General features: G+C 35.6%; 1 protein-coding gene across 1 annotated transcript; it reads right to left on the bottom strand.

Moving 5' to 3' along the window:
* Positions 1-1720: 1720 nt before the first annotated feature.
* LOC144251558 (HORMA domain-containing protein 2-like) lies at positions 1721-19548 on the bottom strand. The gene is made up of 7 exons (XM_077794407.1): positions 19534-19548; positions 18849-18875; positions 13747-13814; positions 11106-11257; positions 10698-10938; positions 3697-3924; positions 1721-1841 (listed from the first exon to the last, which is right to left on the bottom strand). Exons 1-7 carry the CDS (start codon positions 19546-19548, stop codon positions 1721-1723), a joined length of 852 nt encoding a protein of 283 aa, XP_077650533.1.
* Between the last annotated feature and the right edge of the window lie 6163 nt (positions 19549-25711).

The following is a 25711-nucleotide window of genomic DNA, read 5'->3' as shown; positions in this document are numbered from 1 at the left end:
TTAGGTCTGGTCTGCTGGAGAACACTTCACCCATGACCTCAACACACTTGTGATTAGGTTTTTCATGTCCAATGGGCAGCAAATTTGCTGGGTTTAGAGTTCTGACGACCTCAATGCGGATACGTGGGTTTTCATATAATATGCCCTGATATTTGACCATTTTTTCATTAGTCAACCAATAGTGTCCTTTATATTTTAATGATGTCAAAATTGAATGAGGAGCTCTGACAATCAGTTATTGTACCATGGACAGTTTATTAGCTTCTAAAACCAGAAGAGCTGTGGCTGCAAGAGCCCATATAAAAGGTGGCCACCCCTGGGCTACAGAGTCCAGCTGTTTGGACAAATAGGCCACTGGATGGTGCCATGTCCCCAGCATCTGAGTCAAAACTCCTATAGGTATTCCAGACCAATCATGGACATACAGAAAAAAAGGCTTTGTGAGGTCAGGGAGCCGTAATTCAGGTGCACTGTTGAGTACTTATTTAATGTCCTCAAAGGCCTTTTGCTTAGTTGGCCCCCACATGAGAGGATCTCGTTTTCCCTCCTTTGTGGCTTCATAGTGGGGTTTTTGTCATAACTGAAAGTTGGGGATCCATACATGTCTGAACCCAGTAGCCTCCAAGAATTCTCTAGTCTGATGGCAGGTTGAAGGGACTGGAATTGAGCAGATCTCCTGTTTCTTTTGAGGCCCAGTTGCTATTGTCTGTTCTGTTGTCAAGTCAGATGGTAACCAAAGTATTTGACCTTTTTCTTGATAGATATGGGCTTTTAAGTCAGAGTTCACTGCTCTCCCAAGGATGGTGTACTCAAGTCCTTGGGAGGAACTGTCACTTAGGGAAGGGAGGTGTACATAGAGCATCCGGAGCTTTAAGATGCAGGAAATTTTTTTGTTGTTATTGTTATCTCCCAGTACAAGACCTTGGCTGCTGGAATTTTTCAACTCTTAAATCTGACGTAAATCTTAACAGAGACTGATGACCTGGGACATCATTTGTATAAAAGGCACCTATGTCAATCTTGCCATGGGCCGTCTGCCAAGGTTGGAGGGCAACAGTGCTGTTCCGTGCAGGTCCCAGTGTGGCAGCCACATTGTGTCCACCTAGGTGTTTCTCCTTGTCTGTGTGGCTTTTTTCCTTTTATCAGGTGAGAGCCTGCTCTAATTGTCTATAGTAGATGCCCGCTTGTGTTTTTGTTCAGTATGCCTGGGTGCATGGGGCTCTGTGGCCCTTTCTGCTGATGGCTCACAGCATGTGGCTTGGAGCCAGGATGGCATGTCCTTTTGGAGTGAGCATCCTATGTCCCACTACTGGCTGTTAACATGAACATATTCCTGGTTCATTTGGAGGCTTGCAGCAGCTGAGCCCTCCTGAGGTGCTGGGTTCCATGCATCTGATGCAGTTTTGTGTGTCTATTGGACCCCTACCATATTCGTCAATGATTGACTTACAAGCACGTGGGAAGAAACTGAAAGGAGGGGCTGGGGCCAAAAAATTAATTCCTTCTCTGTTCAAGGCTTAGCATTTGAGCATGGCAGTGGGTGCTTGCCGGCCATGGCCACTGGAGGCTTTCCATTTTATCTGGCCACACTTTATTTTTTTCTTATAAACATTTGGACCATTGGCTTTGTTCTAGTGAAAACCCCCTTTAAGTGACCTCTGGGTTTGTGGTGAGGGGTGCTATAAGAAGATCCATTCTCCACTTCATCTTTTTGGTCTCCCTATCTTTGAGTCTCTGGATCTCGATTGATGAAAACTGTGGTGGCCACCTTCATCAGCTCACTGGCACACTTCTCAGTAAAGCCCTCTAGGATTGAAATTTTGGCAAATGGCTCTTTGAGCCTGTCCCACAAAGGCTGCATTGGTCACCTGTTGCTTGAGCCTATGCATTTCTTCACTGATGAACTTGCACTGTGGCTACTACACTTATATGTGCCCTTCCTCCCCTGGGCACCTCTGGGCAGAGAGAGGGGTGGCAGCAGCAGTGGCCTGGACATTTAGCTCTGAGTCAGTTGGGCACATTTCTTTTGATCATCGCTGCCAGTTTGATAGGGCAGAGGGGCCTTAGGAAGATGTGGGGCCGAGATAAATATTCAGGGTTATTGAGAGTGTGAGAGGGAGATGCTAGAGCAGTGGGAGGCTTATCTCGGCTGTTTGTCTGCAGATGCTTGACTTAGGCTAGGGCTCAGGGCTGGCTCCAATTCCTTCTAACTCTTGGGAACAGACAGTGTGTTTTATTCTCTCTCTCTCTCTCTTTTTCTTTTCTTTTAGACTTTCTATGAGGACTTCTTGACAACTCTTTATTTTAGACCTTCTTTGTTGGGGCCCCATCCTAGGTCTGAATAATGGGCTGCATCAGATCAGTCATGGTCCAAGGTTTCTCCATGTAGGAGGAAGTATGATTTTCCCAGCTTATGAGCTCAATGGTGGAGAAAGGCTGGCACACAAAACTGGCTTGTTTCCCCTTAGGCATTTCCCTCTGGTCAATATGGGCAAGTCCTTTGGTCCCTTGCAGGAGCATCTGGAGAGTTCTCATCTGAGTTGTGGCTCTGATATTGGGACAAATCTCCCTCCTTAATCTTGGGAGGTGAAAGAGTCTTTGGTCCTAGGAAGACTTTGGCTCTGAGGACATCTCAGAGGAAAGAATAGCTAGTATTGGGGGATTGGTGGGGTCATCATTTTTTGCCTCTGAGGACAAGGGGGCTAGGGGACAATCTGTTGTCCCAGTGGTCTCGACAAAGTTGGTCTTGGGTCCTCTTCTGGCTCACAGGAAAACTTTTCCCTTTCCTGCCTTTTTTAGTCAGGTTTTCTGTTTAGCTGCTTTCCACTGGGTCTTAGAGACCACTATGCTTCTGGCTAACATCAGCTTTGACCGTCCATCTAGACAGGCTCTCAACCAAGGGGGTTGTTTCTGTACTATCTCTTGCCAGCATTCAGTATAAGAGAAGTGGTTCAGGGTTCCAACAACAAAAGGACCTCAGCAATGACTCTACCATCTAAAGATCCTTCTGGTGGCCAGCCCTCATCTTGGGTGAGCCACTCTAATTCACAGAGTATGCAACCTTTGTGGAGTGAATCTCACCCCACAGTTACCAGGAAAACCTTCCTAAAGGTTTCTAACACACATTTCAGAAGGCTCAGTTTCCTTAGGTGCCTCCTATGTTCCACCCTGCATCAGTGTCGCACACTTAGAACAAACCACAAGACTCGCTTCGTCCATCTCCAGCCATTCCCTTCCTGGGGACTTAGGGCCCTCTTAGCCTTGCGGGTCAGTGTCAACACCCGACCTGGAGCTTTCACCTAGACGTTGGTTGGTGAAATTCCACCATAGACTGTATGAGGTGCCAAGGAACAGAGGATCAGGACTCTGCACTCGCTTCGGCCCTCGGGTTGAGTCAGAACCCTTCCCTTTATCCATCTCATTCACACACTTTCACACAGACATTGCCAGGACAGAATTTCTATACCACCCAAATTCCAACAATTCTAAACCAAACAAAAAGGGAGTCACGGGTTCCCGTCTGCTCGCTGACCCAGAACAGAGACTATTCAGGTGTCTCCCTGGGTCTGTTTCAGCTCCAACCAGTTTGAAGGGTACTAGGGACCCAACAGAGGTTGATCAAGCCTCTCTTCCACTCGCTTAGGCCTCAAAGGGGAAGTCAGGTGGCTGCAAAAACCAAAAGGACCCAGGTACTACCTGTTCAGATGGGCCGTGCTCCAAAACCCTAATTCTGGTTGCTGCTGCCTGTGGGTTCTGTTGTGCTCTGGGGTGGCCGCCCCAGGGTGCAGGATGAGTGGATCATCCTTCAGGCCAAGAGTGGCCTGGGCATGGCAAGGGGACCACTGTCCCCCATCGTCCCAGGGAAGCCAGTCCCCAGAGGCAAGAGAGGCAGAATAGCCTTCCTTATCTTCCTTATCTCCTCCTCTTTAACAAATTGTTAAAGAGATCACTCCCGTTAAATGCTGATGGAACTGAAAATTCAACCTATGGGTGAGCTTCCTAGTTCAACAACATTATACATAAACCCATGTTCAGTAAAATGAATATTTTTTTTTATATGGGGATGACATATATTCCATGGATGAATTTCAATTGGCATATATATTGCTACTTTTTAATGTGTGTGTGTGTGTATACTTTCCAGATTTTTTAATATATAAACTATATATGTCTTATTATACACTCCCTAAATTCACTCATGTTAATGTATGTGGATTTATAATCAACTTTTCACAAGATTATTCTCAGAAATATTCATTATCCTAAAATACATATATGATTCCTAGTACTGAAAACTAACTTCAGTGAATGGTCCATAAAAATCCTAATATTTCTACAGTAACATCAATGCAAGTAGATTCCTATGGAACATGATGTGTAATTTGACATTAATTTTTATTCAACATTGGTACATTACTATTTCTTCAGTTTATGTACATCATAGGATATATGCTTTCATCTTCAAGTTCACAAATTTATAGGCATTTGATTCACTTTCTATCACTTCCTGCTTCAGAACGCATGTATTCCTCCATGTTTCTTGACTGGTCTTTTCATGAGATGTCTTTCCAAACACATTATTTTTGATTTCCATAATCATTTTTGAAGCAAAACTCACACACTCTTCATGATAAACAGTAACACTAATATTACCATTAAATGTATAACTGGTTGGAATGAATGTATGTATATCAATAACAGATTTCATGTATATTTTCAGATATCAATTTAACAAATTATTTAAATTTGAAATGAGTTATATTATTTATTCACAGTATGGTCTATTCGTGCATCATCTCTATAGTCATAGACGCAGGGCACACCTACTTGTATCCCCAATACTAATTTATAGGTCTTCAAAATATTGCTCACAGAAATGGTGGAAGATATACTCATGTCACCTGATCTACATATTCATTTCATCACAGTAATATTCTTCACAAAAATGCAAAGGTCACACTTAGGATTGTACCAAAGCCTAAATTGAAGGTGAGCATGGATTACCAAAAACATCCATGTCCATGTTGCCTAATGCTTTCAAATTTCAATCCTATTGGTGACTACATATTTGTTTCTTCATAAGATTATATATTCAACCTCCCCCTGTTGTAAATGTCTAATCCTATCACTCATTTTATACTTTGCCTTATTTCCTAATGTCTGTATTGATATCTGCTTTCCTACATATATTCCCCAGTTCATCATTGTGACTGACTCTTCACATGTGCTGACATTTACATTCACTCTCTGACACCCTGTTGCAAAAGTAGTTTTGATCCAAATCCTATAATCACTCTTTTTCCTAATCCTACAGACCCTCTTACTAATCCTACCCACTATACTTTTTGACTGGATATTCTCTTCTACATTCAATAATCTGAGGTAAAATATCCTATGCCATTGTATATTGATTTATCTGACACGTATGTGCAGAACATAATTCAAATCTATGTATCCCAATGAAGGGCCCAATGCCCTTCTGTGATTCAAATCTTACCTAGATTTCTGTTTTCATACTTATATTTCATCTATATATTCTTATGAACATCACAGGTTACCAATAGCAGTATTCATCCAGCAGAATGATTCCTAACCCAATTCAAACATGTTATTAACCCTAATTATACACTATTCCCTCAATCTAACTTTACAGAAGAGCAGGTACAGAGTTGATCTTACAATACAGGAATGTAGGAGATATTACATCTGCTGAGAATCTCAAAGGTAGATGCAGAAATAATCCCTGGAGAAGATGTAGGCAGCTATAGAGGACCTGAGAGAACAAAAGTCGTCTTCCATGGCAATCAACCTGGTCAGTATGAAAGGATGTGTCTGAATCAGCCTCTCTCTTCTCAATGCAGGGAAGATGGATCAAACCAGGCCTGTGTGAATAGTTGTTCCTGGGTTCCTATGGTTTATATACCATTCTAATTTGTGAAAGTGTCACAGGAAGATGGGCCAGCCTCCATCTCATGGGACCCTTGGAGGCAACTGTTAGGACAAAGTGGTTGCCAAGGCAGTGACCTCATTCAGTTCCTTGAAGGAAGTGACCTTACCTCAATTCCTTGGTGATGGAACTTTCTGAACTTGTGATCCAGGTAGTGATGCATCCAGAGCCAGTCCCAGTCCAAGTCTCATTGTGCTCACTTGTTTGGAATAACCATGGACAGAGTCAGTCTTTCTTGGTACCTACTGATGTGACAATGGCCAAATGCTAGGAAATCTCTGAAGAGGGGACTTTCCTGAGAAAGAAGGTAGTGGCTCATCACTGGCTCCTGACAACTTCACAGACTTTGTCAAGGCGACCAGATCTGCGACAGGACAGGCCACTGCTGGGGAACATAGTATGGCCCATCAGTCAGAGGACACTCCAGGTAGTTGCAACCTAATTGGGGAAAGGCGGTGCCTTTGTAGGTATGTGTTTGAATTTGTGGTTTTGTCTCATATTCTGAGAATATGTAGGAAAGGTGGTTTGTTCAGTTTGGAGTGAATAGATTCTAGTGAGTCATTTGATCAAGGCGAGTGTTTCTATGTCTATGTATCCCACTGTGTCTGTGGTTGTAGACATTAGAAAACAGAATGCATCAAAGGATTTGTCCTGTCTAGTGGAATGCTTTCCAGCATTCTTCCTACCTAATTTTTGAATGGACTGTGGCTTGCCTTATCAATGGGCAACACCTACTATCTTCCTAAGTTCCTGTATTCTTCCTGAATTCTGGCCACTCTCCAAGATATGTACCACCTTCAAGCTCTGTGACATGGTTATGTACTGGATAGCTGAAGGGAATGCCAAGCCTCTCAAAAAACACAGAAATCAGTGTAACCATTAATGTATCAGTGGAGAAACCCTGCTTTGGGCCTTTTTCTTACCTATTGTTCTGTTGCCCTGAATTTCAGGAAGATCTTTGCCTCAGGCCACCGCTTTGAGAAGCCTGAAGAAAACAGTTTCCAAATGAAAATGAAGATGCATCACCTGTGGCTCTTTGGTTAACTGCTTTGTAAAGGGATGTGTCTGAATCAGCCTCTTGGCCCTGTGTGAGGCTGTGGCTTAGATTATCAGCACCCCATGAAACTAAATAAAGCTCCCATGTGTGCATCCAAAACAAAAATGTCCAAAAGAGCAGTCATTATGGATGAACTCTCTTGCCTTCCTCTGTAAGGTTCTGACATCCATGAAGTGAGAATAGGAATCCTTTGGGTCCAATGAGTTCTTCAAAGCCCTGCAGAGGCTAGCCCATAGGTGCTTCGGTTTTCTCATGACTTCAGTTCACATAAAGAATCTATACCCGACCATCAGTAGGCCTCAAATTTGAGAAGTGGAACAGTATTAACAGCAGGCCTGTTTGATCTCTCCTGGTTCTCAGGAAGGTTGTCCAGGCCACCCTGACTTTAGGCAAATGAGGGGCATGGGAGCTTATTTTGGTCACTGTCTTGGGCTGGGCCCTCATGGAAACTTCCAGCCAGAGATTATGATTAGTGTCTATATGGAAGAAGATGAGGACCGTGTGGGAGTGTTTTGGTTTGAATTGTGGTTATTTGTGTGGTGGTTAGAAGACATTACTGTGTAAACCTCAGCTTGAACTCTGGTGTGATTCCAGTTAGAGACTGAATTCTGAACTGACCTCAGAGAAGTATTGCCATGAATTGTGTCGGAATTTTAGGAGGCCACGCATGAGAGTCACCTTGGAAACAGAGACCTAGGCCCAGGGTGGCTTTCCACACAGCACTGCAAATATCATCCAGGATATCACATGATTTTATTCTTAAAGAGTGGCAGCCATGGTTGATAGTCAAAACACACATGGACCTCACATGGCAGACCTCAATGGGCCTGGCTTCATATGACCTTTGTGCCACTCTTTGGGAAGACTTGCCTGCGAGAGTTCTCCAGAGCTTTCAATGAAAGGAGATTCCTTACCATTTAATGGTTCCTGAATGAATTGAATCCCACAGTGCCTCCTACTTCATCCTTGATATACGGCTAGATAAATACCAGGAATTTTTTTTAAATTCCCATAACTAGGTGGCACTGGAGAACTTGGTGGAATATAAATTGGTACAATCATTTTGGAAAATAGTTTTGTGTTACCTAATGAAGTTGAAAATGTGCAAGACTATAACTCTCTGATATATTCCCTAGAGATATTCTTTCACATGTGTATCAGGAGATGTGGACATGAATGTTTCTAACAATTTAAAAGAAATAACTTCAACAAGAGTAGGATATTAACTGGGCATGGTGGCACACTCGTGTAGTCCCAACACTTAGGAAGCTGAGGCAAGATTATCACCTAAGCCCAGGATTTTGAGGCCAGCCTGGGCAACAGAATAAGACCCCATCTCAAAAATGAAATAAAACAAATGAGTAAAATATATTACAACAGTATAAATGAAAGAACAACCACACATAATGGATGAATCTCAGTTTTGATGGTCAAGATAAGGACTAAAATCATAGAAAAATACTTGGAGTATTATTGTTTTTATATAGAAATTTTAAAAGGGCCCAAATATTGGTAGATGATAAAACTAAAAAGACCAAAGGAAGGATTATAAAATAACTCAGGATGTATTTCTCTTTAGAGATACATGAAGTGCATTAATAAAGGGATACCTGGTGATTTCTAGTGGTAAATTTCTACTTCTTGGCCTGTGTGGGTATATGGATGTTTTCATTATTCTTTAAATGGTTCAGATAACTTTTGTATACTCTCTTTGATGAATTATATGTTTCAAAATACAGTAATTTTTAAAAGCAATAATGTTAAAGTTCTACATATGTACACATGTGTATAAATTTTGTATTTTCCATGAAGTAAAACAATAGGAATCTTTAGTAGAAAAAATGTCAGTAGCACTTCAGTATATTTGCATTCTCTCATGTGACTGGCTGGTTGAGAGAGAAACTAATATCAAATATAAGTTTACCATGAAAGCCAGATCTTTTTACATATAGCTTCTGTTAAATATACACTTGGAAAAGTGTCATCACCTGCCTCATTTAATCTATTACTTAAAATATACTTCTCCAGGCTGTCTTACTTAAATCTTATTTTGCAAACAAGAAATTTTTAATTTTTTAAGTATAAAAATCCATTTGAAATCTGTTCATTCTTTTATTAACCTTTATTTGTTTTTTTCTTAGCCTTTCTATGTTAGCTATATCTTCCTTGAGTAGAATCAGAGAAGAAAACTGTACCAAAATTCTAAAGCCTATTTTCATGACTGATATTGTGAAGATACTAAAAATGAAAACAAAACAAAACAACCTTGTTGTTAGTTTGGTTGTATTATTTATATTAATTCAAGTAAGACTGGGTTTGTTTCCCATGCAGTAAACATATCACTGAGTTAAAGATCTGGAAAGAACCTTCAGAAATTACCTCGTAGTCATCTTCTGTAAGTATGACTCAGATTATCTCAGTCAAATAAGTTACTATCCTAATCTTAAAATTTCTCCTGAGAATATTTTTAAAATGTGTTTGTCTCAGAACACTTTTAATACAATGTCAGCCTACAGTTAGCAGCCAGTAAACAGTAAGCCAACAGTATAGATTTACCTAGGGTACAGTGGAGTCCTAGCAGTACCCAACTCTAAAGTCTCTATGCAAAATGCAAGATAAGGGGCTCAGAGCCCTGCCTGTTCAGCTCCTTTGGCTGCAAACCCAACAGCTCCCTGGTTTTCCCCAGTGATCTAGCCCCAAAGCTTGTCTCTTCACATAAATGAGTGCTGACATTCTGTTTTCACTCTGATTTGGTTTAATCCCCAAACTTTCTTTCTTGGCTCATTCCCACTTGATTATTCCAGAAAATAAAGAGCTGATTTGTACTTGTATTTGATATGAATAGACACCTAAAATATTTGTAAGTCCTAAAAATATATCACTTATTAAAATTAGAAATATATTGGGAAATATTTTTCTCCTAATCATGGGCAATAGGCAATTTCATCTAAAAACATATTTATTTCTTAAGGCCCAGACTTTTTTTTTTTGGTACTAGTGATTAAACCCAGGGGTGATTAACCACTGAGCCATATCCCCGGCATTTTTTTGTTGTTGTTTTTTATTTAGAGATAGGGTCTGTCTCATTGAATTGCTTAGGACCTTGCTAAGTTGCTGTGGCTGGCTTTGAACATGTGATTCTCCTGCCTCAGCCTCCATAGCTGCTGGGATTACAGCTGTGATTAACCTCATCTGTCCTGGCTAGGACTGTACTTTTTTAGAATAAAAAATCTTTGATGTCAAAACTTGTTTTGTTTCAGTTTTTATACCTGGCATGCTCCACTGGAATGTTGTTACTGTGACATGACCTGATTGCAAAGTGAAAAATGTCAGTTGTATTTAACTGAAGAATTGGAGACTCACTAAAACTTGGCCTCACTTGATTTTTTTTGTAAATTTATTGTAATTAAATAATTTTAATTTAAAAATTAATATTTATTTACTTTAAGAAAAGGAGACTTCAAATTATATAGGTAAAGCTCCTGACTTTTCCACAAACCAGCACTCTCCCTATCATTGAAAAGGATTGTTCCAGAGTTAATGCTTTTGTGTATACACATATACAAATACATATGAATATACATATATTTACTTTATTTAAAAATATTTTACTTAAATAGTGTGGTTGAATATTTCTTTCTTTTTTTAAAATTTTATAATATTTTTTTTATTGGTTGTTCACAACATTTGTACTCCTCTTCTTCATCATCACAGTCTAGACCCTGATGGGCAACTTCAGTAGTATTATTCTCCTGAAACAGATTTTTCTCCAAATCAGATACTCTGGCTGCCTCCATAGTGACTTTTATTTTCATGCTGTGAAAGCCTGTGGAGACCAATCTCACTTGCAGATTGACAGGTTCCCCATCAAACACCAAGAAGTGTGAGTTCACTCCTTCTTTAAAACCAGGCGGTTGGTAATCTTGTGGAGTCACTGCAAAATGAAAAGGGCAAAAAGCCATGAAACTTAGTTTCAATAGAAGCCAGAAAAATATTTTAAGTATAGCAACATGTATCTTTCAGATGTTTGTAAAATCCTTCTATTTACATAAAATATTAGTTTAGTACTTAAGAAGAATTGGAATAAAGGTCTACACCTACCTGAATTGTAGTAATGGAGTTTCATAGTAAGTATAACATCATTAGGAAGGGGTCCAAGGTTCTGCATCAGTATATATAATTTACGAATCAGTAGTACACTGGCTTTCTTAATATCTTTACTATTTGTTCCACTTTCAAAGCTTGTACTACTGCTATAATCACATAGAAAAAAGGCATATTTTTCAATCATATGCAATACTGACAATATATTCCCAAAAGAACACAACTTTTGAGTATATGATCAAATAAATATAAACATCTAGACATTTTGGAGACAATTTTTAGAGTATAAATTAAAGGAACAAGTATACAATTTCAATGAATATACAAAGGACTTATAAATAATACATTCACCTAAAGCATTTGAAATATGACTTTATTTTTTTAAAATGTGCTTATTACAAGTAACCATATGTCATAATAATGAGAACACTGGATTTGGAATTAGATATCCTGGCATCTAATATAATCTCTGCTGTTAACTAGCTGAATGTCTTCAGTCAAATCATTTAGATACACTTTTTTGGTTATGTCATTTGTAAGATAAGCTTACAGACATTTCTACAACTTCCTAACCATAAAATCAGCTACTAGCTCTGTATCTATCATCTGGTTATCTCTCAAAGGCATCCCATCCTCACACTTGCAGGGATTACCCCACTGGGAATCTTAACTATTCTTCCTCTTTCCTTCATTTACACATTGCAAACCATTTTGCATACCACAGACAAAATAATAACCCTAATAGAAAAATATGCTCATATCCCATTCATGCTTAAAATGCCTCCATTAAATTAATAAACTTTAATGTCCATTTATACTCTTTAATGTCCATTTATACTCTTCTCTACTCTCACCAGCAACTACTGTCCAATTTCCTCTCAACCATGTGCATTTGCTGTTCATTCCACCTGTATTGTACTTTTCTATTTCTCTTCTAAACCCTAATGCAATGTGTCATCTTTTCAAAGAAGTCTTCTCCTATAATCCCCACAGACTCTGCACAGACTTAGGAGAACTGTTTGTCGCTCACTAAGCAGCAAGTGACTGTATCTTTCATCAATATCTTTCATTCAGTGAATATGAATGAACAAGTTGGACTAAATTACCTTCCAATTCTAAACATTTTTCTCTCTGAAATTTTCTTCTCCAATTAGTCTCATATTTGAGTAGTTTTGGGGGAAGAGCTATGATTATTAGTATAATTGCACAGTGTTGAAAAATAATCCTAAGTAATTGAACTGTTGAGTTTTCCCCTAACTGATCTTTAGAGGCAGTGTAAATTTATAAAGCAAACCTTTATTAAGCTTTTCTATCAATTTCAAACAACTTAGCTTTGTCTGCCAGAATTTAACCAATTTAAACACGGTAACCTGAGTGAAGGGCTACAGCCAGGTGGCCCAGGGGATCCTCCAGGATTCATCAGTAAAATCATTCAAAACTCTGATGTAAACAAATACTACTTTTTGGCTTCTAGGAAATTCTAATATGTATTATTTTCTTGCCTCCCTAATATCTGCAAGATTTGGCCATTTTTTATTTTACTGCTTACCTCTTGGCATATGTGTCTTTATAACCAAAGAGATTAATCTGGTTGCCAGGGATACTTATATTTGAGTTTTAGAGAGTAAAAACAACAGCTTTATGTGAGAAAATATGTGTAAATGTGAATATAATCTGTAAAGTGCTATACAAACGTTAGCTAGTGATAATTAAAATTTTAACTCTCATTTTTGGAACTTTGTTCTCACATTTGAATATTGCCTAAAAGTTTTATAAATGATAGAATAATTAAGGAAGTGAGTATTAGAGAGAAATCATCAAGCCCCAGAGAGCTAATAATAGAGAAAAGGGAGAATTCTGCCACATTTCTCTTAAATTCATTCCTGTCAGAGATATCCACCTCTCTTACTTGGAGCACTCTACTACCTGGGGCTTTTCACTATCATTTTCATCTTCCACTTCGATTGTATCAGTAAATCTTTAGCTCTATCTACCTCCTGGATAATCTGAAGCCAAAAAACTACTGAAAGAAGAATAAATATTTCTCCTCAACAAACATCTTCATCTGCATTGGGCCCTTCTGAACTACTATTTAATCCACTAGTGTGCTATTTAATGCACTAAATGTGTTTAAAACTTGGAGTTTTAGATTTGCTAGGACAATAAGGTGTTTTCCAGTCTTTTACATACAGAGAAGCACATAGAAAATGCTATTTGTCCATCATGGTGGGGTAGGCAGATGACAAAAGTTATGCAGGTAGGCAAACAGTCCAGGGTTTTTTATCTAACCCTGGCCCCAACTGACTATATAGAATGTGTAAAAGATCAATATCTCAATATAGCAGTTGAGAAACATTGGGTTAGTAGCTAGACAGGGCCTTATGGAGTTCTTCAATCAACATTTTGCAGACAGCCTTGTTAATATAATGGTGATGCTTATCATGTCCTCTACTCTCATCAATTAAATCCATGGATTTCAGAAATTTAATTATTATAGTTCATTTTTATAATAGTGAAGTTTTATGGGAGTTATGGAAAAATGATAAAAAAAGTATAAAACTTTTTTCTGGCTTATAAAAATTTATGTTTATCTCACTTCTATATACTTTATCAGGTTCATTAAATAATTAGATTCTACTTGTCAAAATCCATAGTGGCTCCTTCTTTTGTATATTTGAATTTGAACTGGTATATCTCAGTCACTTTCTAGAAAAACCAAAGGTTATAAAGAAATTAATTTAAAAAAGAAATCCAGAATTTTACCTGATAATAAGGCACATTTTCATTGTATACCTACCATGCTTCCTATATACCTGTTTATTCCACAGTATTATATTATTTAGGAGTAATATTTCCAGATATTAAGATACTTTTTCTCCAAAAGTGAGTTAGATGATAAATGCTTTCATTATAATTGAAGTTGGAAAAACTAAGGCACAGTCAAGTATCTCACCCATTAGGTTCTGACAGGGGAATCAGTTGAGAAACTATTCTTCACATAATACGTATTTTAGTGAATGTCTGTTTTGTATCAAGCATTGGAGTCACAGTGATGAACAATATTTTGGTCCCTGTTGTTCTTGAATTTACAGTCTGCTCAGGAGATAATCAATAAATAATTTCACATAGTACAATTGCTGTGAACAATATGAAGCAGATGCTGTGATGGAAAGAAGATGAAGGGAGAAAAGTGCTGATTTGGCTTGAAAGGGCCAAGGAAAGCAACCCCAAAGAGGTGATATTTGAGTTGAACCTCAAGATTGAGGATATTACTGCTATCTGCTCTTCTGTTAAGAAAGCTAGAAATACCAAGGGACAGATTTCAGAACACACAGAAGTGCCCCTCATTCATCTGGTTGAATATTTAATCCTTGATAATGTGGGGATGAAAATGTTAGATTGATCAGAAAAAGTCTCAGTGCTTCTATTACTTTTCTCTACTCTGAAGTTTAGTCTTCTGGTTCTGCAGATCTTACTCCTTAATATACACCTTAATCACAGGTGACCATGTACTGGGAAAACTTTCTCATGTTGGTTAAACTCTAAAGTGAGAGATTTATCATGGAGTTAATTTCAATACAAGTATTTTTTTCTAACTAGACAACCTACTAGAGAAATGAAAGTTCAGAAGGCTGCTTATGGCAACATTAGGAGAGATGGGTGAGATTAGAAGCATCTACAGCTGCCTAACAGCAACAGGTTCACTCTGGACAGGCTAGATACACACAGTATCTTCTCTTAACCAATGCTGGATGTAATTGCCCTGTCAAACAATGCCTACAGCCTGCCTGCCCATGTTTCTGAGTCAACTATAGCTATTTAACGTTGTGAGCTTTTATTTTTTAAATGAAAGAAATCTTTCAGTAGCTGATAATTTTACTTGCATTTTATTATTTGATCACTGAACCAATAAGTTTTACATTTATAATTGTTTTATAGAAGATGCTAATTCTTTTAACTTGAAACTAATTTATCAAAGAAGGTATATTATAACTCACAAAATGTTCTCCCACTTTTCAGGCTGTATTGCCTGACAAAGGTGATATTTAAATTGATCATCAATTGTTTCTATCAATCATGCTGATCACATTCATATAGACCAAAGCAACAGCAACACATGAAGCCTCTTCTCCCTCCACTTTCCAATCCATTGGTAAGACTTTTCAGGACTATCTTCAAAGTGAATTGCAAGACCATCTAATATTCATTCTTTATTCTATAGCCCAAAAGATCATGCAATACCGTTGTGTAAACCCCTCTAACTAATGGCATCCCATTGCCCTGACAACATTTAATTTATGAATTATTTTGGTCAATAAGACATTACTCATCTGTCCCCTACCTATTTCTCCTGCACTTTCCCTCCCATTCACTAAGTGATAGGATCATGGCACCTTTTTTTTTTTCATAAACATCCAAGATTCCTTCCCATCTTAGGGCCTTTGTATAGTTATGCTCTGGGACATGCTATCTCCTGTTAATGATAATATTTGGCCACTGCCCAAAATGCTGTAGCCATGAAGTAGATTTCAGTAGCCCTCCCTACTCTGAAGTACATATTATTATTCTCATTACTGAAGAAGCTGGTTAAGTGGTAGAGCTGAGATTTGACTCTAGTACCTGTAATGTTAATTAGCATATTATTCTACCTGTTATATTCCATTACCTCTCATAGACCTGCAAAGGCTGACTCCTTCTGGTCATTCATTCTCAGCTAAAATAGTGGTCTGGCAGAAAGGCTTTCTATGAACTGCCAATCTAAAAAATCGATTCAATTCTTCCTTTTCCATCTCTACCTCAGCATTCTTTAGTAAACTACATTTAAAATCTTTTTTTCATACACAGTATTATGACTATCTGAAAGTTTTTGCTAAATTTTGCTTACTTATTCATTATTTATCCCCCACATAAGAATGTAAAGCTTCAAGAGGGCAGGGACCTTATTTATTCCATTTACTTTCATGTTTTTGTAGCTTGAATAATGCTAAGCACATAAAATGAGCCTAATTCATATATAATATGTATATATCCTCTCTCTCTCTCTCTCTCTCTCTCTCTCTCTCTCTCTCACACACACACACACACACACACACACACAAACAAACACACACACACATTTGGCACTTAATCATTGAGTCACATCCCCAGCCTTTTTTACATTTTTTTTTATTTTGAGACAGGGTCTTGGTAAGTTCCTGATGCTGGCTTTTAATTTGTGATCCTTCTGCCTTAACCACCCAAGCTGCTGGGATCACAGGTATGTTCCACCATGTCCAGCCCCAATTTATGTTTGCTGAGTGAATAAATATTTAGCCCAGAGTTCATGCTCAGTTAGGGTTTCATCTTATAAACATTTTATAAAAAAACAAAATTTCTGAGAGCATAATGTGGTTAGAAACAGGGACCACCTATAGTTCAGTTCCTGAAGGAGACTATTATAATTGGACATTGACTACCTCTAATAAGCACAGAGGAATAGATAATAATATCATAATATCTGTATTCTTACAATATTCATATATACTAATTCTTTATGTCATAAATTAAAACTTTATTTAACATATTTACATACAGCTTACATATCTTATTAATACCCACCATACTTTTTGTAGTATGTGTCTATGAAAAGCTATCATTCTTTACTATTTCAGCTGCCTTTGTCAATTTCTCTTTCAAAAGACAGAGCAAGCAGAACAAAACTTAATGTGCAGAAATGCCAGAACTTTGTGCAGTACCCCAAACTTTGTTGGCCTTTGAACTAGGGAAGCACAATTTGTCTTAAGTCAAAGTCTTTCACTGTTGTATCATAACATACTTGTCATAAGAGTCCTGCAAATTTAAATTGATGTGTAAAGTATATTTTTGCTGCTTTAGTTAAATATTAACATTGTTATTGTTTCTGATATTTTGTCTAGGGAAGGATATATTTCTAGGGATATGACTCAAATGTTTGGCACAATATAAGATAAATGCCAAAGACTGTGTAAGTGAGAATGTTGTTTTGTGAGTACATAAAAGAATATGATCACGGAACTAAACAGTAGTATCAGTGACATAATGCTAAACAGCAAGTAAAACAATGTAATCTTGTGGAGGAATGCTTTTAGGCACTATGAATATTGTTATGCTATAGTAGTAGTTATACTATAATTATTGCTGACTCTGTTATTCTTTTGAGTTTTTTTTAATATCCTCAAGGAACCATCAAATCTTTTAGTAATCAGAAGGGTGCCTTGAACATCTAGTAGTTAGGGATCATCACTATAGGGAATAATTTACAAATATTCAAGATATTTTCTTGGGTCATAAGTGATAGCTTAGAACTCTCCATATAATAAGTTTTTGTTTTATATCCTCATTGTTGTATGTGCTAGCATTGAAACGTATTTAACCGTTTTTTTTTCCATTCTGTAAGATTTTTCTGTATTTAAGGGTAAGTTAGTCAGCATTTCACTACTCACCAAATTACGGATTTATCACTAGGAGTTTTACATTCATAAGAAAATATGATAAATGCTGTACCAAGAAAATAACCAATTAACAATTTATCAGAAAGTTGTAGTTTAGAAAACTTCTGTTTAAACCTAAGAAAAAAGGACAACAAGAGACAAAGGCAGATAGGGTTGTAGCTCAGTGGCAGAGAACTTTCTTAGCATGTGTGAGACACTGGGTTTCATACTTAGCACCACAAAAAAATAAATAAAATAAAGGCATTCTGTTCATCTACAACTTCAAAAAAAAAAAAAGAAGGAAAGATAAAACTAGTTTGGACATTGAGAAATGGTGATCCATTTGTATTCAAAGTTTGCTTCCCCTTTGCTTACATAATTATTCATAATTTGCAGAGAGAATTTTAAGAGTTAAAAACAATTTTGTCTTGAATATGAGCAGTTAGACAAAATACATTGGCTAAGATAAGAAAAACTGAAAGCAAGGAAAAAGTAAAGAAAGCTAGGAAGTAGATGAAGAGAACAGAAAAAAAGGAGAGAACAGAGGGCTTCTCCTTCCAACTCACTACTACAGCCACAGAAGCCAAAGGGGCAAAAGTAACTATTACGTGTCTAGGACTATAATATTCACTATGGAAGATAGAAAACAAGACAATAACCTTGTTCTCAAGAATTCACTGTCTGCTTGGGAAAATAATCTGCATGAGTCAATTGAGAGTGTTAAATTGTGGGGTTCTTCTGGAAAATAAATTTACAGAAGAAGTTAGTTTAGACAATCTAGCCAAAGAGGCTTTTATGAAAGATTTGAATTTAAGTTGGCCTTGAGGGTAAGTAGCAATCACTAAGGAAAAGAAAGAAACAGATAGAGAAGTAAAGAGGTAAAAATTCTGAAACTCTGTAAAGGTCAAAATGGGAGAATTTTGTTGGCAAAAATAGTTTAGAATTATGCCATGACTGGTTTATTTTACTAAAAGACCATAAGCAATTTTAAGAATCAGTTAAAATAAATAAAATGTGTTTTTTATATATTTATATATCAAGAGAGTCTTTTAGTGTTAATATGTTATAGAAGAGGCCCAGTTCTACTCAATGCCTTTAAAAAAAATACCCCTAGGTAATATTTGAAAATCTCATACTAAAGTATTGGTCACATTTATAAGAAAAAATGTTGAAAGAGCTCACTCTTACTGTTCAAATAGTAGTGGAGCAACATAGTCTATAGTCTCAACTCAGGTAAACATACTTAAATACAATACACATATACTATCCACCTATACATTTGTCTCCTTACCTCAGGTTTCTTTGGATTTGTGTAAAGCTTTTAAAGGAAAAATAAACAGCATATAATTTCTGAAATTTACTAGATTACTCCTCACAGAATACATTTTTTACATAAAGAGGACAATTTGTACTCTATTGAGTACTGTATTGATACATATTTCAAGCTGGAGATAGGATAAGCTCTTGTTTTGTGAATATGGATCCATTACAATACTTTATGAACACTGACTATTAAGGAAATTCCATAAAAGTAATATAAGGTATTTATACCTACTGTTAATGAGCTACAATAAATTTTAAATAATTGGCATGTTTTAAATGTTTAAACAAATTATATATCTAAGAATCTTAATGGCATATTCTCATTTTTTTAAACTACATATGCCATGTGATAATCAGGAGTATATAAAACTTCAAAAGAGTCTATAAAATTTCAAAAACAAAAAACTTTGAGCCTGTAAAGTAACTTTAAAACTATAAAAATCCTGATAGCCAACAGATGAAGAAGATAGTATATCCCATATGTTTCCTCATGTCTATAATCTACAAAATATATAATAAATGTTTTAATAAAACTTCTGATGAACTATTTTTTAAAATTCCAAAATGTAATAATATGGATAAAAAAAGGAAGAGGGAGAATACAAAAGTCAAGGAAGTAGAGACAGAGGTTTAGTCTTTAAGTGTGTACTTACTCTAAGTACTGCCATATGTAGCTTCAAGAAAAAAAAAACTTTGTTAGAATATAATTATATCTATATCATTGTTATTTTCAACAAAAGCTAATTAAAATATTATTTTAGAGAAAGTAAAGGAAAGGATCCAAGGGGAGGTAAAAGGAGATGGAAAGGGGAAATATTGAGGAATGATATTGGCCAAGTTAATATTGTTGTGTTATATGTATGTATAACATACATTTATGTTCAACTATAATGCACAAATAAAAATATGGAAAAGATAGCATTTCAGTCATATTACAAATATTTAGGTAGAAAAAAATTATTCAAAATTCAGATAAAGGAGTACTAATTATTCATTCATTCAAATAGTACCTATTACATACCCACGACTGCTGGAAAGAAAAGGGATACAAAAAAAAAAATGGTAACAATCCTACTCTCAAGAAGTTACACTTGAATTTTGGAGGCAATAAATGCATAAATGCATCAAGAAATATGAAATAATTCCTTGTTTCTAAAAATTAAAGACACCCCAAGTATCTTTTTAAAAAAAAGGATCTCTTTTGAAACTTATCTCCTAGAATAAAAATCTAAGGCTGATGTCTATAAAACTCTTGCCTCTCTATATATACACACTACTATTAAGAGATTCTCTCTGATTTATAGAATAGAATATATAGACATAGATAGAAATAATCAAGCTTTTTTTTTTTTTTTTTTTTTTTTTTTTTTTTGTTAAGCCTAGAATTCAAATCGGAAAATTTTAGGAGTGCAAATAACTAAAACTTTAGTGACACCCTGTGGTTATTTTGGTTACTGCATATAATTGATTGGCATGTATTAGAATCTTTGTGTTGCTTGAAAATGGAAATTAGAGCAATGCTTTGGGAAGGCAGATAGGTATAATACAGGTCTTGCAGGTCATGTGAAGGACTCTGAGCTTTATTTTAAAAGCCCTGGATATTGTTTAGGTAAAAGAATTACATAATCAGATTCAGGTTTCTGAAAGAATGTAATGGGGACAGGGATTTGCAATGGTTGGGAACTGAGAATGGGAGTAAAGAGATAAATATATAATATTTTTTATAATAATTATATAAAAATTTACATAATTACATGAATAATTCAAGCACAGTATACATACAGCACAAGGAAAACAATGTAAAAAGCACCCAATATTTCATAATTGTAAATAATCATCTACTAGCACATATTCTAGGAATCTCTAGGTAATCCAACTTGACTTTACTTAAACTACTTTAAAAATCTTTTTTCCTACAAGCACAAAAATCACCTGAGAGAAGTTATAAAATATCAACAACTGAAAAATAATGTGAATACTATTTATCTAAGAGCTTAAGTCAATTTCTGAAACAATTTGCATCAGTTATACACATAACCATTTAGTATAACAAATGCATCAAACTAGTTAAGATATTTTTGTACATTACGTGTTATTTTAGTACATAGAATGTTAGATTTATCTTACTTAAGGAGTAACTCACTAGTACACTGTGACCCCCCCTGGAGAGGAGGAATCACATCTTCATCTCATTTGTATATCATCTCATTTGTATCCAGTGTCTAGGCACAATGTCTGGTACAGATTAAACAGTCAAGGATAAAGAGTGAAGGCATAAATGGTCAACATCTACATAGAGTATATTATGTGCCAGGCATTGTTCTAAATATTTCAGATCAGTGTTCCTCAAAGTATGTTCCTAGAGCAGCAGTGAGAGCATCACCTCAAATTTGTCTAAAATACAAATTCTCACATCAGAAATTTGGGGATGGGGCTTGGCAATCTGTGTTTTAACAAGCCCTCCAGATGATTCAGATATGAACTAAAGTTTGAGAACTATTGTTTTCAATTATTAACTCACTGAATTCTTAGTTCTTAGATAACCCTAAAAAGTAGGTTCTATTATTATTCCCATTATATATGTAGTACTAAGAGGCAGGTTACTAGACCAAAGTCACACAGGTATTAAGTGATAAAACTGGGATTCACTTAAGACTGTTTGATTCTGAAATTCTAGTTCTTAAATATATTGTATGGCCCTTTAATGATGAACACCCAGAAGATGTTGCTAAATGAATAGATGAAGGAGAATGCTCTTTAGTATGCCAGTGATGACCTCCTTTTTTAAACCTGTCCAAAAACTCAGGGTCTCAAAAGTTCAAAAGTCTTTCAAAATTTCCCCTTATGTCCTTATGGAGTACAACATTTCCTTTTCAATTCCTCATACTGCAGCTGATTAGTAGCTCTCCTTTGACATCTATCACTTTTTTTTCTTTTCAATATTGGACTGAACTTAGGGATGCTCTGCAACTGAGCTACATTACAAGCCCTTTTTTAATTTTGGGACAGGATCTTAATAAGTTGTTCAGGCTGGCCTTCCAACTTGTGATCTTCCTATCTCAGTCTCCCAAGTAGCTGGGATTACAGGCATGTACCATCACACCCAACTTGGCACTCATCATTTTCTTTTTTCTTTTCTTTTTTTAAAATTTTTAATTGTAGATTGACACAATATTTTTATTTATTTATTTTTATGTGGTGCTGAGGATTGAGCCCAGTGCCTCACATGTTAGGCAAGCACTCTACCACCAAGCCACAACCCCAGTCCCACCATGCATAATTTTCTGAGTCTTATAATTACTTATACTTGTTATACGGGTGATAGTCAAAAAATCGATATATATATATATATATATCCATATTTTTAAATAAAAATATAAAACTGATATGAAAAAAAATCAATATTTGAAGTCCAATATGACACAAGAATTGACCAATCAGAAGGGATGCTGACTTAGTCTAGAGCTGGACTTGTAGACACAACTTTTGGACTACAGATGTTAATCCTTAGTTGCTGGATTTGAGAAAAGTCTAGACAGAAAAAAAATGGTGGGGCAACAGGAAGGAAGTTGGTGAAGGTTCACATGGGGCCTAGGAAAAGCAGAGATTTATCATAAAATACAGAGTACAACCAACATTTTCTCAGCAGGTAGAGCTGGGCCAGTATGTAACCATTGATCATTAGCCCTGCATATAAGTAGTGTTCATCTTCTACTGTGGCAATTTGGACCACATGAAAAAAAAAAAGAGTCAAAAATATTGCCAAGTACAGAAGTAGTTTACCCTTTCCCTGCTTTTAAATATTTTGAATTGATAACCATTATACCTTTCCTATTTAATTATTTTTAAATCTCCCAACATCTTTTAAATGCTTTTAGAACTTTAAGCAATTCTAAGGCAGTGGAACAACTTTTTTTTTCTCTCATAATGTTTATTACACTGAGGTACAAATGATAACAAACAAATCTTGATGTTTTTCTTAATACAAGTTTATTTTCTTTTGAAAACAAATCAGTATTTTAAAATAATCTTAAAGTATTATTGAAGAATACAACAAATTTCTAGAAAAAAAAAATTTAAAGAAAGAAATGGTTTTAAGGAAATGATAATACTAAATCAAATCTAATGGGCAATTTCAGCTATTATAAAAATTTGTTCAATTTTTGAAATTTCAGTTACCATTTGATAATGTGCAGTGACCCAGGACATTTTTGTCTTCTCAAAAAATTTTTAAACTGAGATCTATAAAAATGGAAACAGTCTATTTTCATCTTCTGAGTACAGTACTGAGAATTTCCATGCTAGGATTTTTCCATTATTTTAGTTAAATAACTTATTTAATTTTATGGCCTATAAAACATTTTGAATCTCCAAATATCATTTTAAAAATAAATCCTATTTTGATAATTATATTAGTCCCAATTTGATGACAGTTTAGCAGTCTTTCATGTTTTCAACACAGAAAAACTAGATTGCAAAATTAATTTGTTACTTCTTCTTTTCAATTTTAAGTAATCATAGTATTGAGATTAACTCTATTTACTAATTTAAAACATACACCTCAATCTCATTTCTCTCCATCTCACTTAATAAAAAATGAAAAATATTTGCATGGATTATTCTCAAGATTCTTTTCTTCCCTAAATACTTGGGTTTCAGATGGAAATAATGTTTGGTAATAAAGCAAGTGTTTAGGGAAGAAAATAAATATCATATTAAAAGTGTCTTGATTAAGATCAGTCAAAAGTCAATCACTGATTTGTTATAATTTTGTATGAGTCAATTACCTTTTCATATTGTTTTCCTACCCTAAAATAGACATCATCTCTTCTTCAATTGAAGGATATGAAAATCATTCCAGGTTGGCATAACATTTAAAAATTATTAGAAAGAAAATGACATAGGAGAATTGAGCATTTTAATAATGTGGGTTACTTTAAGTACAAATGGTGAGAAGGAGACAAAATTTCTACTATAACTGTCAAAGGAATGGTTTTACCCCCATGTCTAGGATAGTGACTGACATATAGTAAGTGCTTAATTACCTAAAATATGTCCTTCACAATTCCATATTATAAATACGAGGAGAAACAGTAATGAGATGCTATATATAAACATTCACTACTACAGATTTATATACCATATTTTTTAAAAAAATATCATATAATACAAGTTATCATGATCACAATATCATGCTGATATTTTTACAGTACATCTGCATTTCACTGATGCTTCCATAGAGAATTGAATACTACTTAAAAATTCAATTGGGATGAGGCTAAGTTATGCCATAAAATATGAATGTGAGAGAGTTAAATTTAGATTTAAAAAATAACCTCTTAACAAGGAAACTTGTGGCTCTATTAATTTTCCAAATGACAGTTCCCATTTTAATAACAAACCAAAAAAGATTCAAATTCCAGCTTTTAAAAAAAAGACACTAATATTTTGAAAAACTGAAGAATCCCAGGTACATTTTTTTTAATATGAAGGAAAGAAAGGAGCCAGAAATAGCTTATGATACAAGGCAATCAGGTGATATGTTTAAGGGCACAAGAAACAAAAGGAGTGAAATTGGCAATTGAGAAAAAGACAGAACTAGTAAGAATAGTAATTTGTCTAAATATCCTTAATAATCAACAAATAGATTTGCCCTTTTCCCCCAGCATAGTTATATATGTTAATAGGGAAGAGAGTTTTTCACCTGATTCCTTTGAACTTTCTCAAAGAACAAATTCAAATAAAGTGAAGACTAAAGTGAATCTTTAGCATTCAGATTTTGTTCTGGCTATTATTTTACAGGTATAGCTTAGAAATACTACTACACTTGTCCATACAGATTTATTTTTTTCATTTGTGACTTGTCAGAAATTAATGTTTCTTTTAAGAAAAACCACTAAAATAGTGAAATTAAAATGGAAAATGGATTAGCAACTTAGTCTTGTAGACTCATGAGTTGCAATTAGTACATTGTGAGAAATGAATTTACTCCTGCTAAATTGAGAAAATGGCTATAACAACCAAAGCAACTATTTTAATTAAATTTTACCATCCAAATGGCTTTCTCCATAAGAACTCTCTGGGAACAGGCCCCTTAGGTATCTTATGCATGAGCTAGAAGTAGCAAAATGTTTCTTCACCGTTATCAGTGTCTCATGCTCATTAGTAATTTGGGATGGAAAAATTGTTTCCTAGAAAAAAAAATAACGTGAAAAAAATTAGTATTTTTAAATATATTCATCCCACCAACCATACTATTATCATAGCTAGGATAGAAAGTTATTTTATTTCAAGTTTGATACATTTAGAGGTAATAAAATGGAAAAAGGGCTTTATATTGCATTATATTATGTAGTCAGTGCTAGAGCACTTGCCTAACTTGGGAGGTTCAATCCCCAACATCTCAAAAGAGGGAAAAAGGAGCTGGGGCGTGGTCAGCAGAGGTGCACTTTTCTGGCACATGTGAGGCACTATGTTCGATTCTTGTTATTAGTAGGTTGCACATTTGTGTACTTTATTAGTCACTACAATTTATTTGTAAATCCAGAACCAACAATTTTTCATTTTTGCAATCATTTACAGATATGCATAGGGCAGCAACAAATTTGTCATCTGAAGCTCATGTTTCCATGTTTACAGTATGATAGCTGAAATAAATCCACTCTCTTTCTTCTCAGTTCAGCTATCATACTGTAAACATGTGTACTTTTCTTACTCTACTTAGTGTCGAATCATTTAACCCTTTTGGGCTTCCTTTTATGATTTTGCTATTTAAAATGGCCCCATGCATAAGGAAATGCTGATTGATTCCTACGTTCCTGTGATATCCCT

The sequence above is a fragment of the Urocitellus parryii genome, unplaced genomic scaffold (assembly GCF_045843805.1).
Source record: "Urocitellus parryii isolate mUroPar1 unplaced genomic scaffold, mUroPar1.hap1 Scaffold_107, whole genome shotgun sequence".
NCBI classification, from domain to species: domain Eukaryota; kingdom Metazoa; phylum Chordata; class Mammalia; order Rodentia; family Sciuridae; genus Urocitellus; species Urocitellus parryii.
Note: the sequence above shows the minus strand (reverse complement) of the source record. Positions and strands in the feature narration are given on the sequence as shown.

Coding starts and splice junctions, on each gene's coding strand:
- LOC144251558 (XM_077794407.1), bottom strand. Junction 3,925..10,697: donor TGTGATGATGAAGAAGAGGA/GTACAAATGTTG, acceptor AATTTGTTAAAG/AGGAGGAGATAAGGAAGATA. Junction 1,842..3,696: donor AGCACGGCCCATCTGAACAG/GTAGTACCTGGG, acceptor TTTGTGGGACAG/GCTCAAAGAGCCATTTGCCA.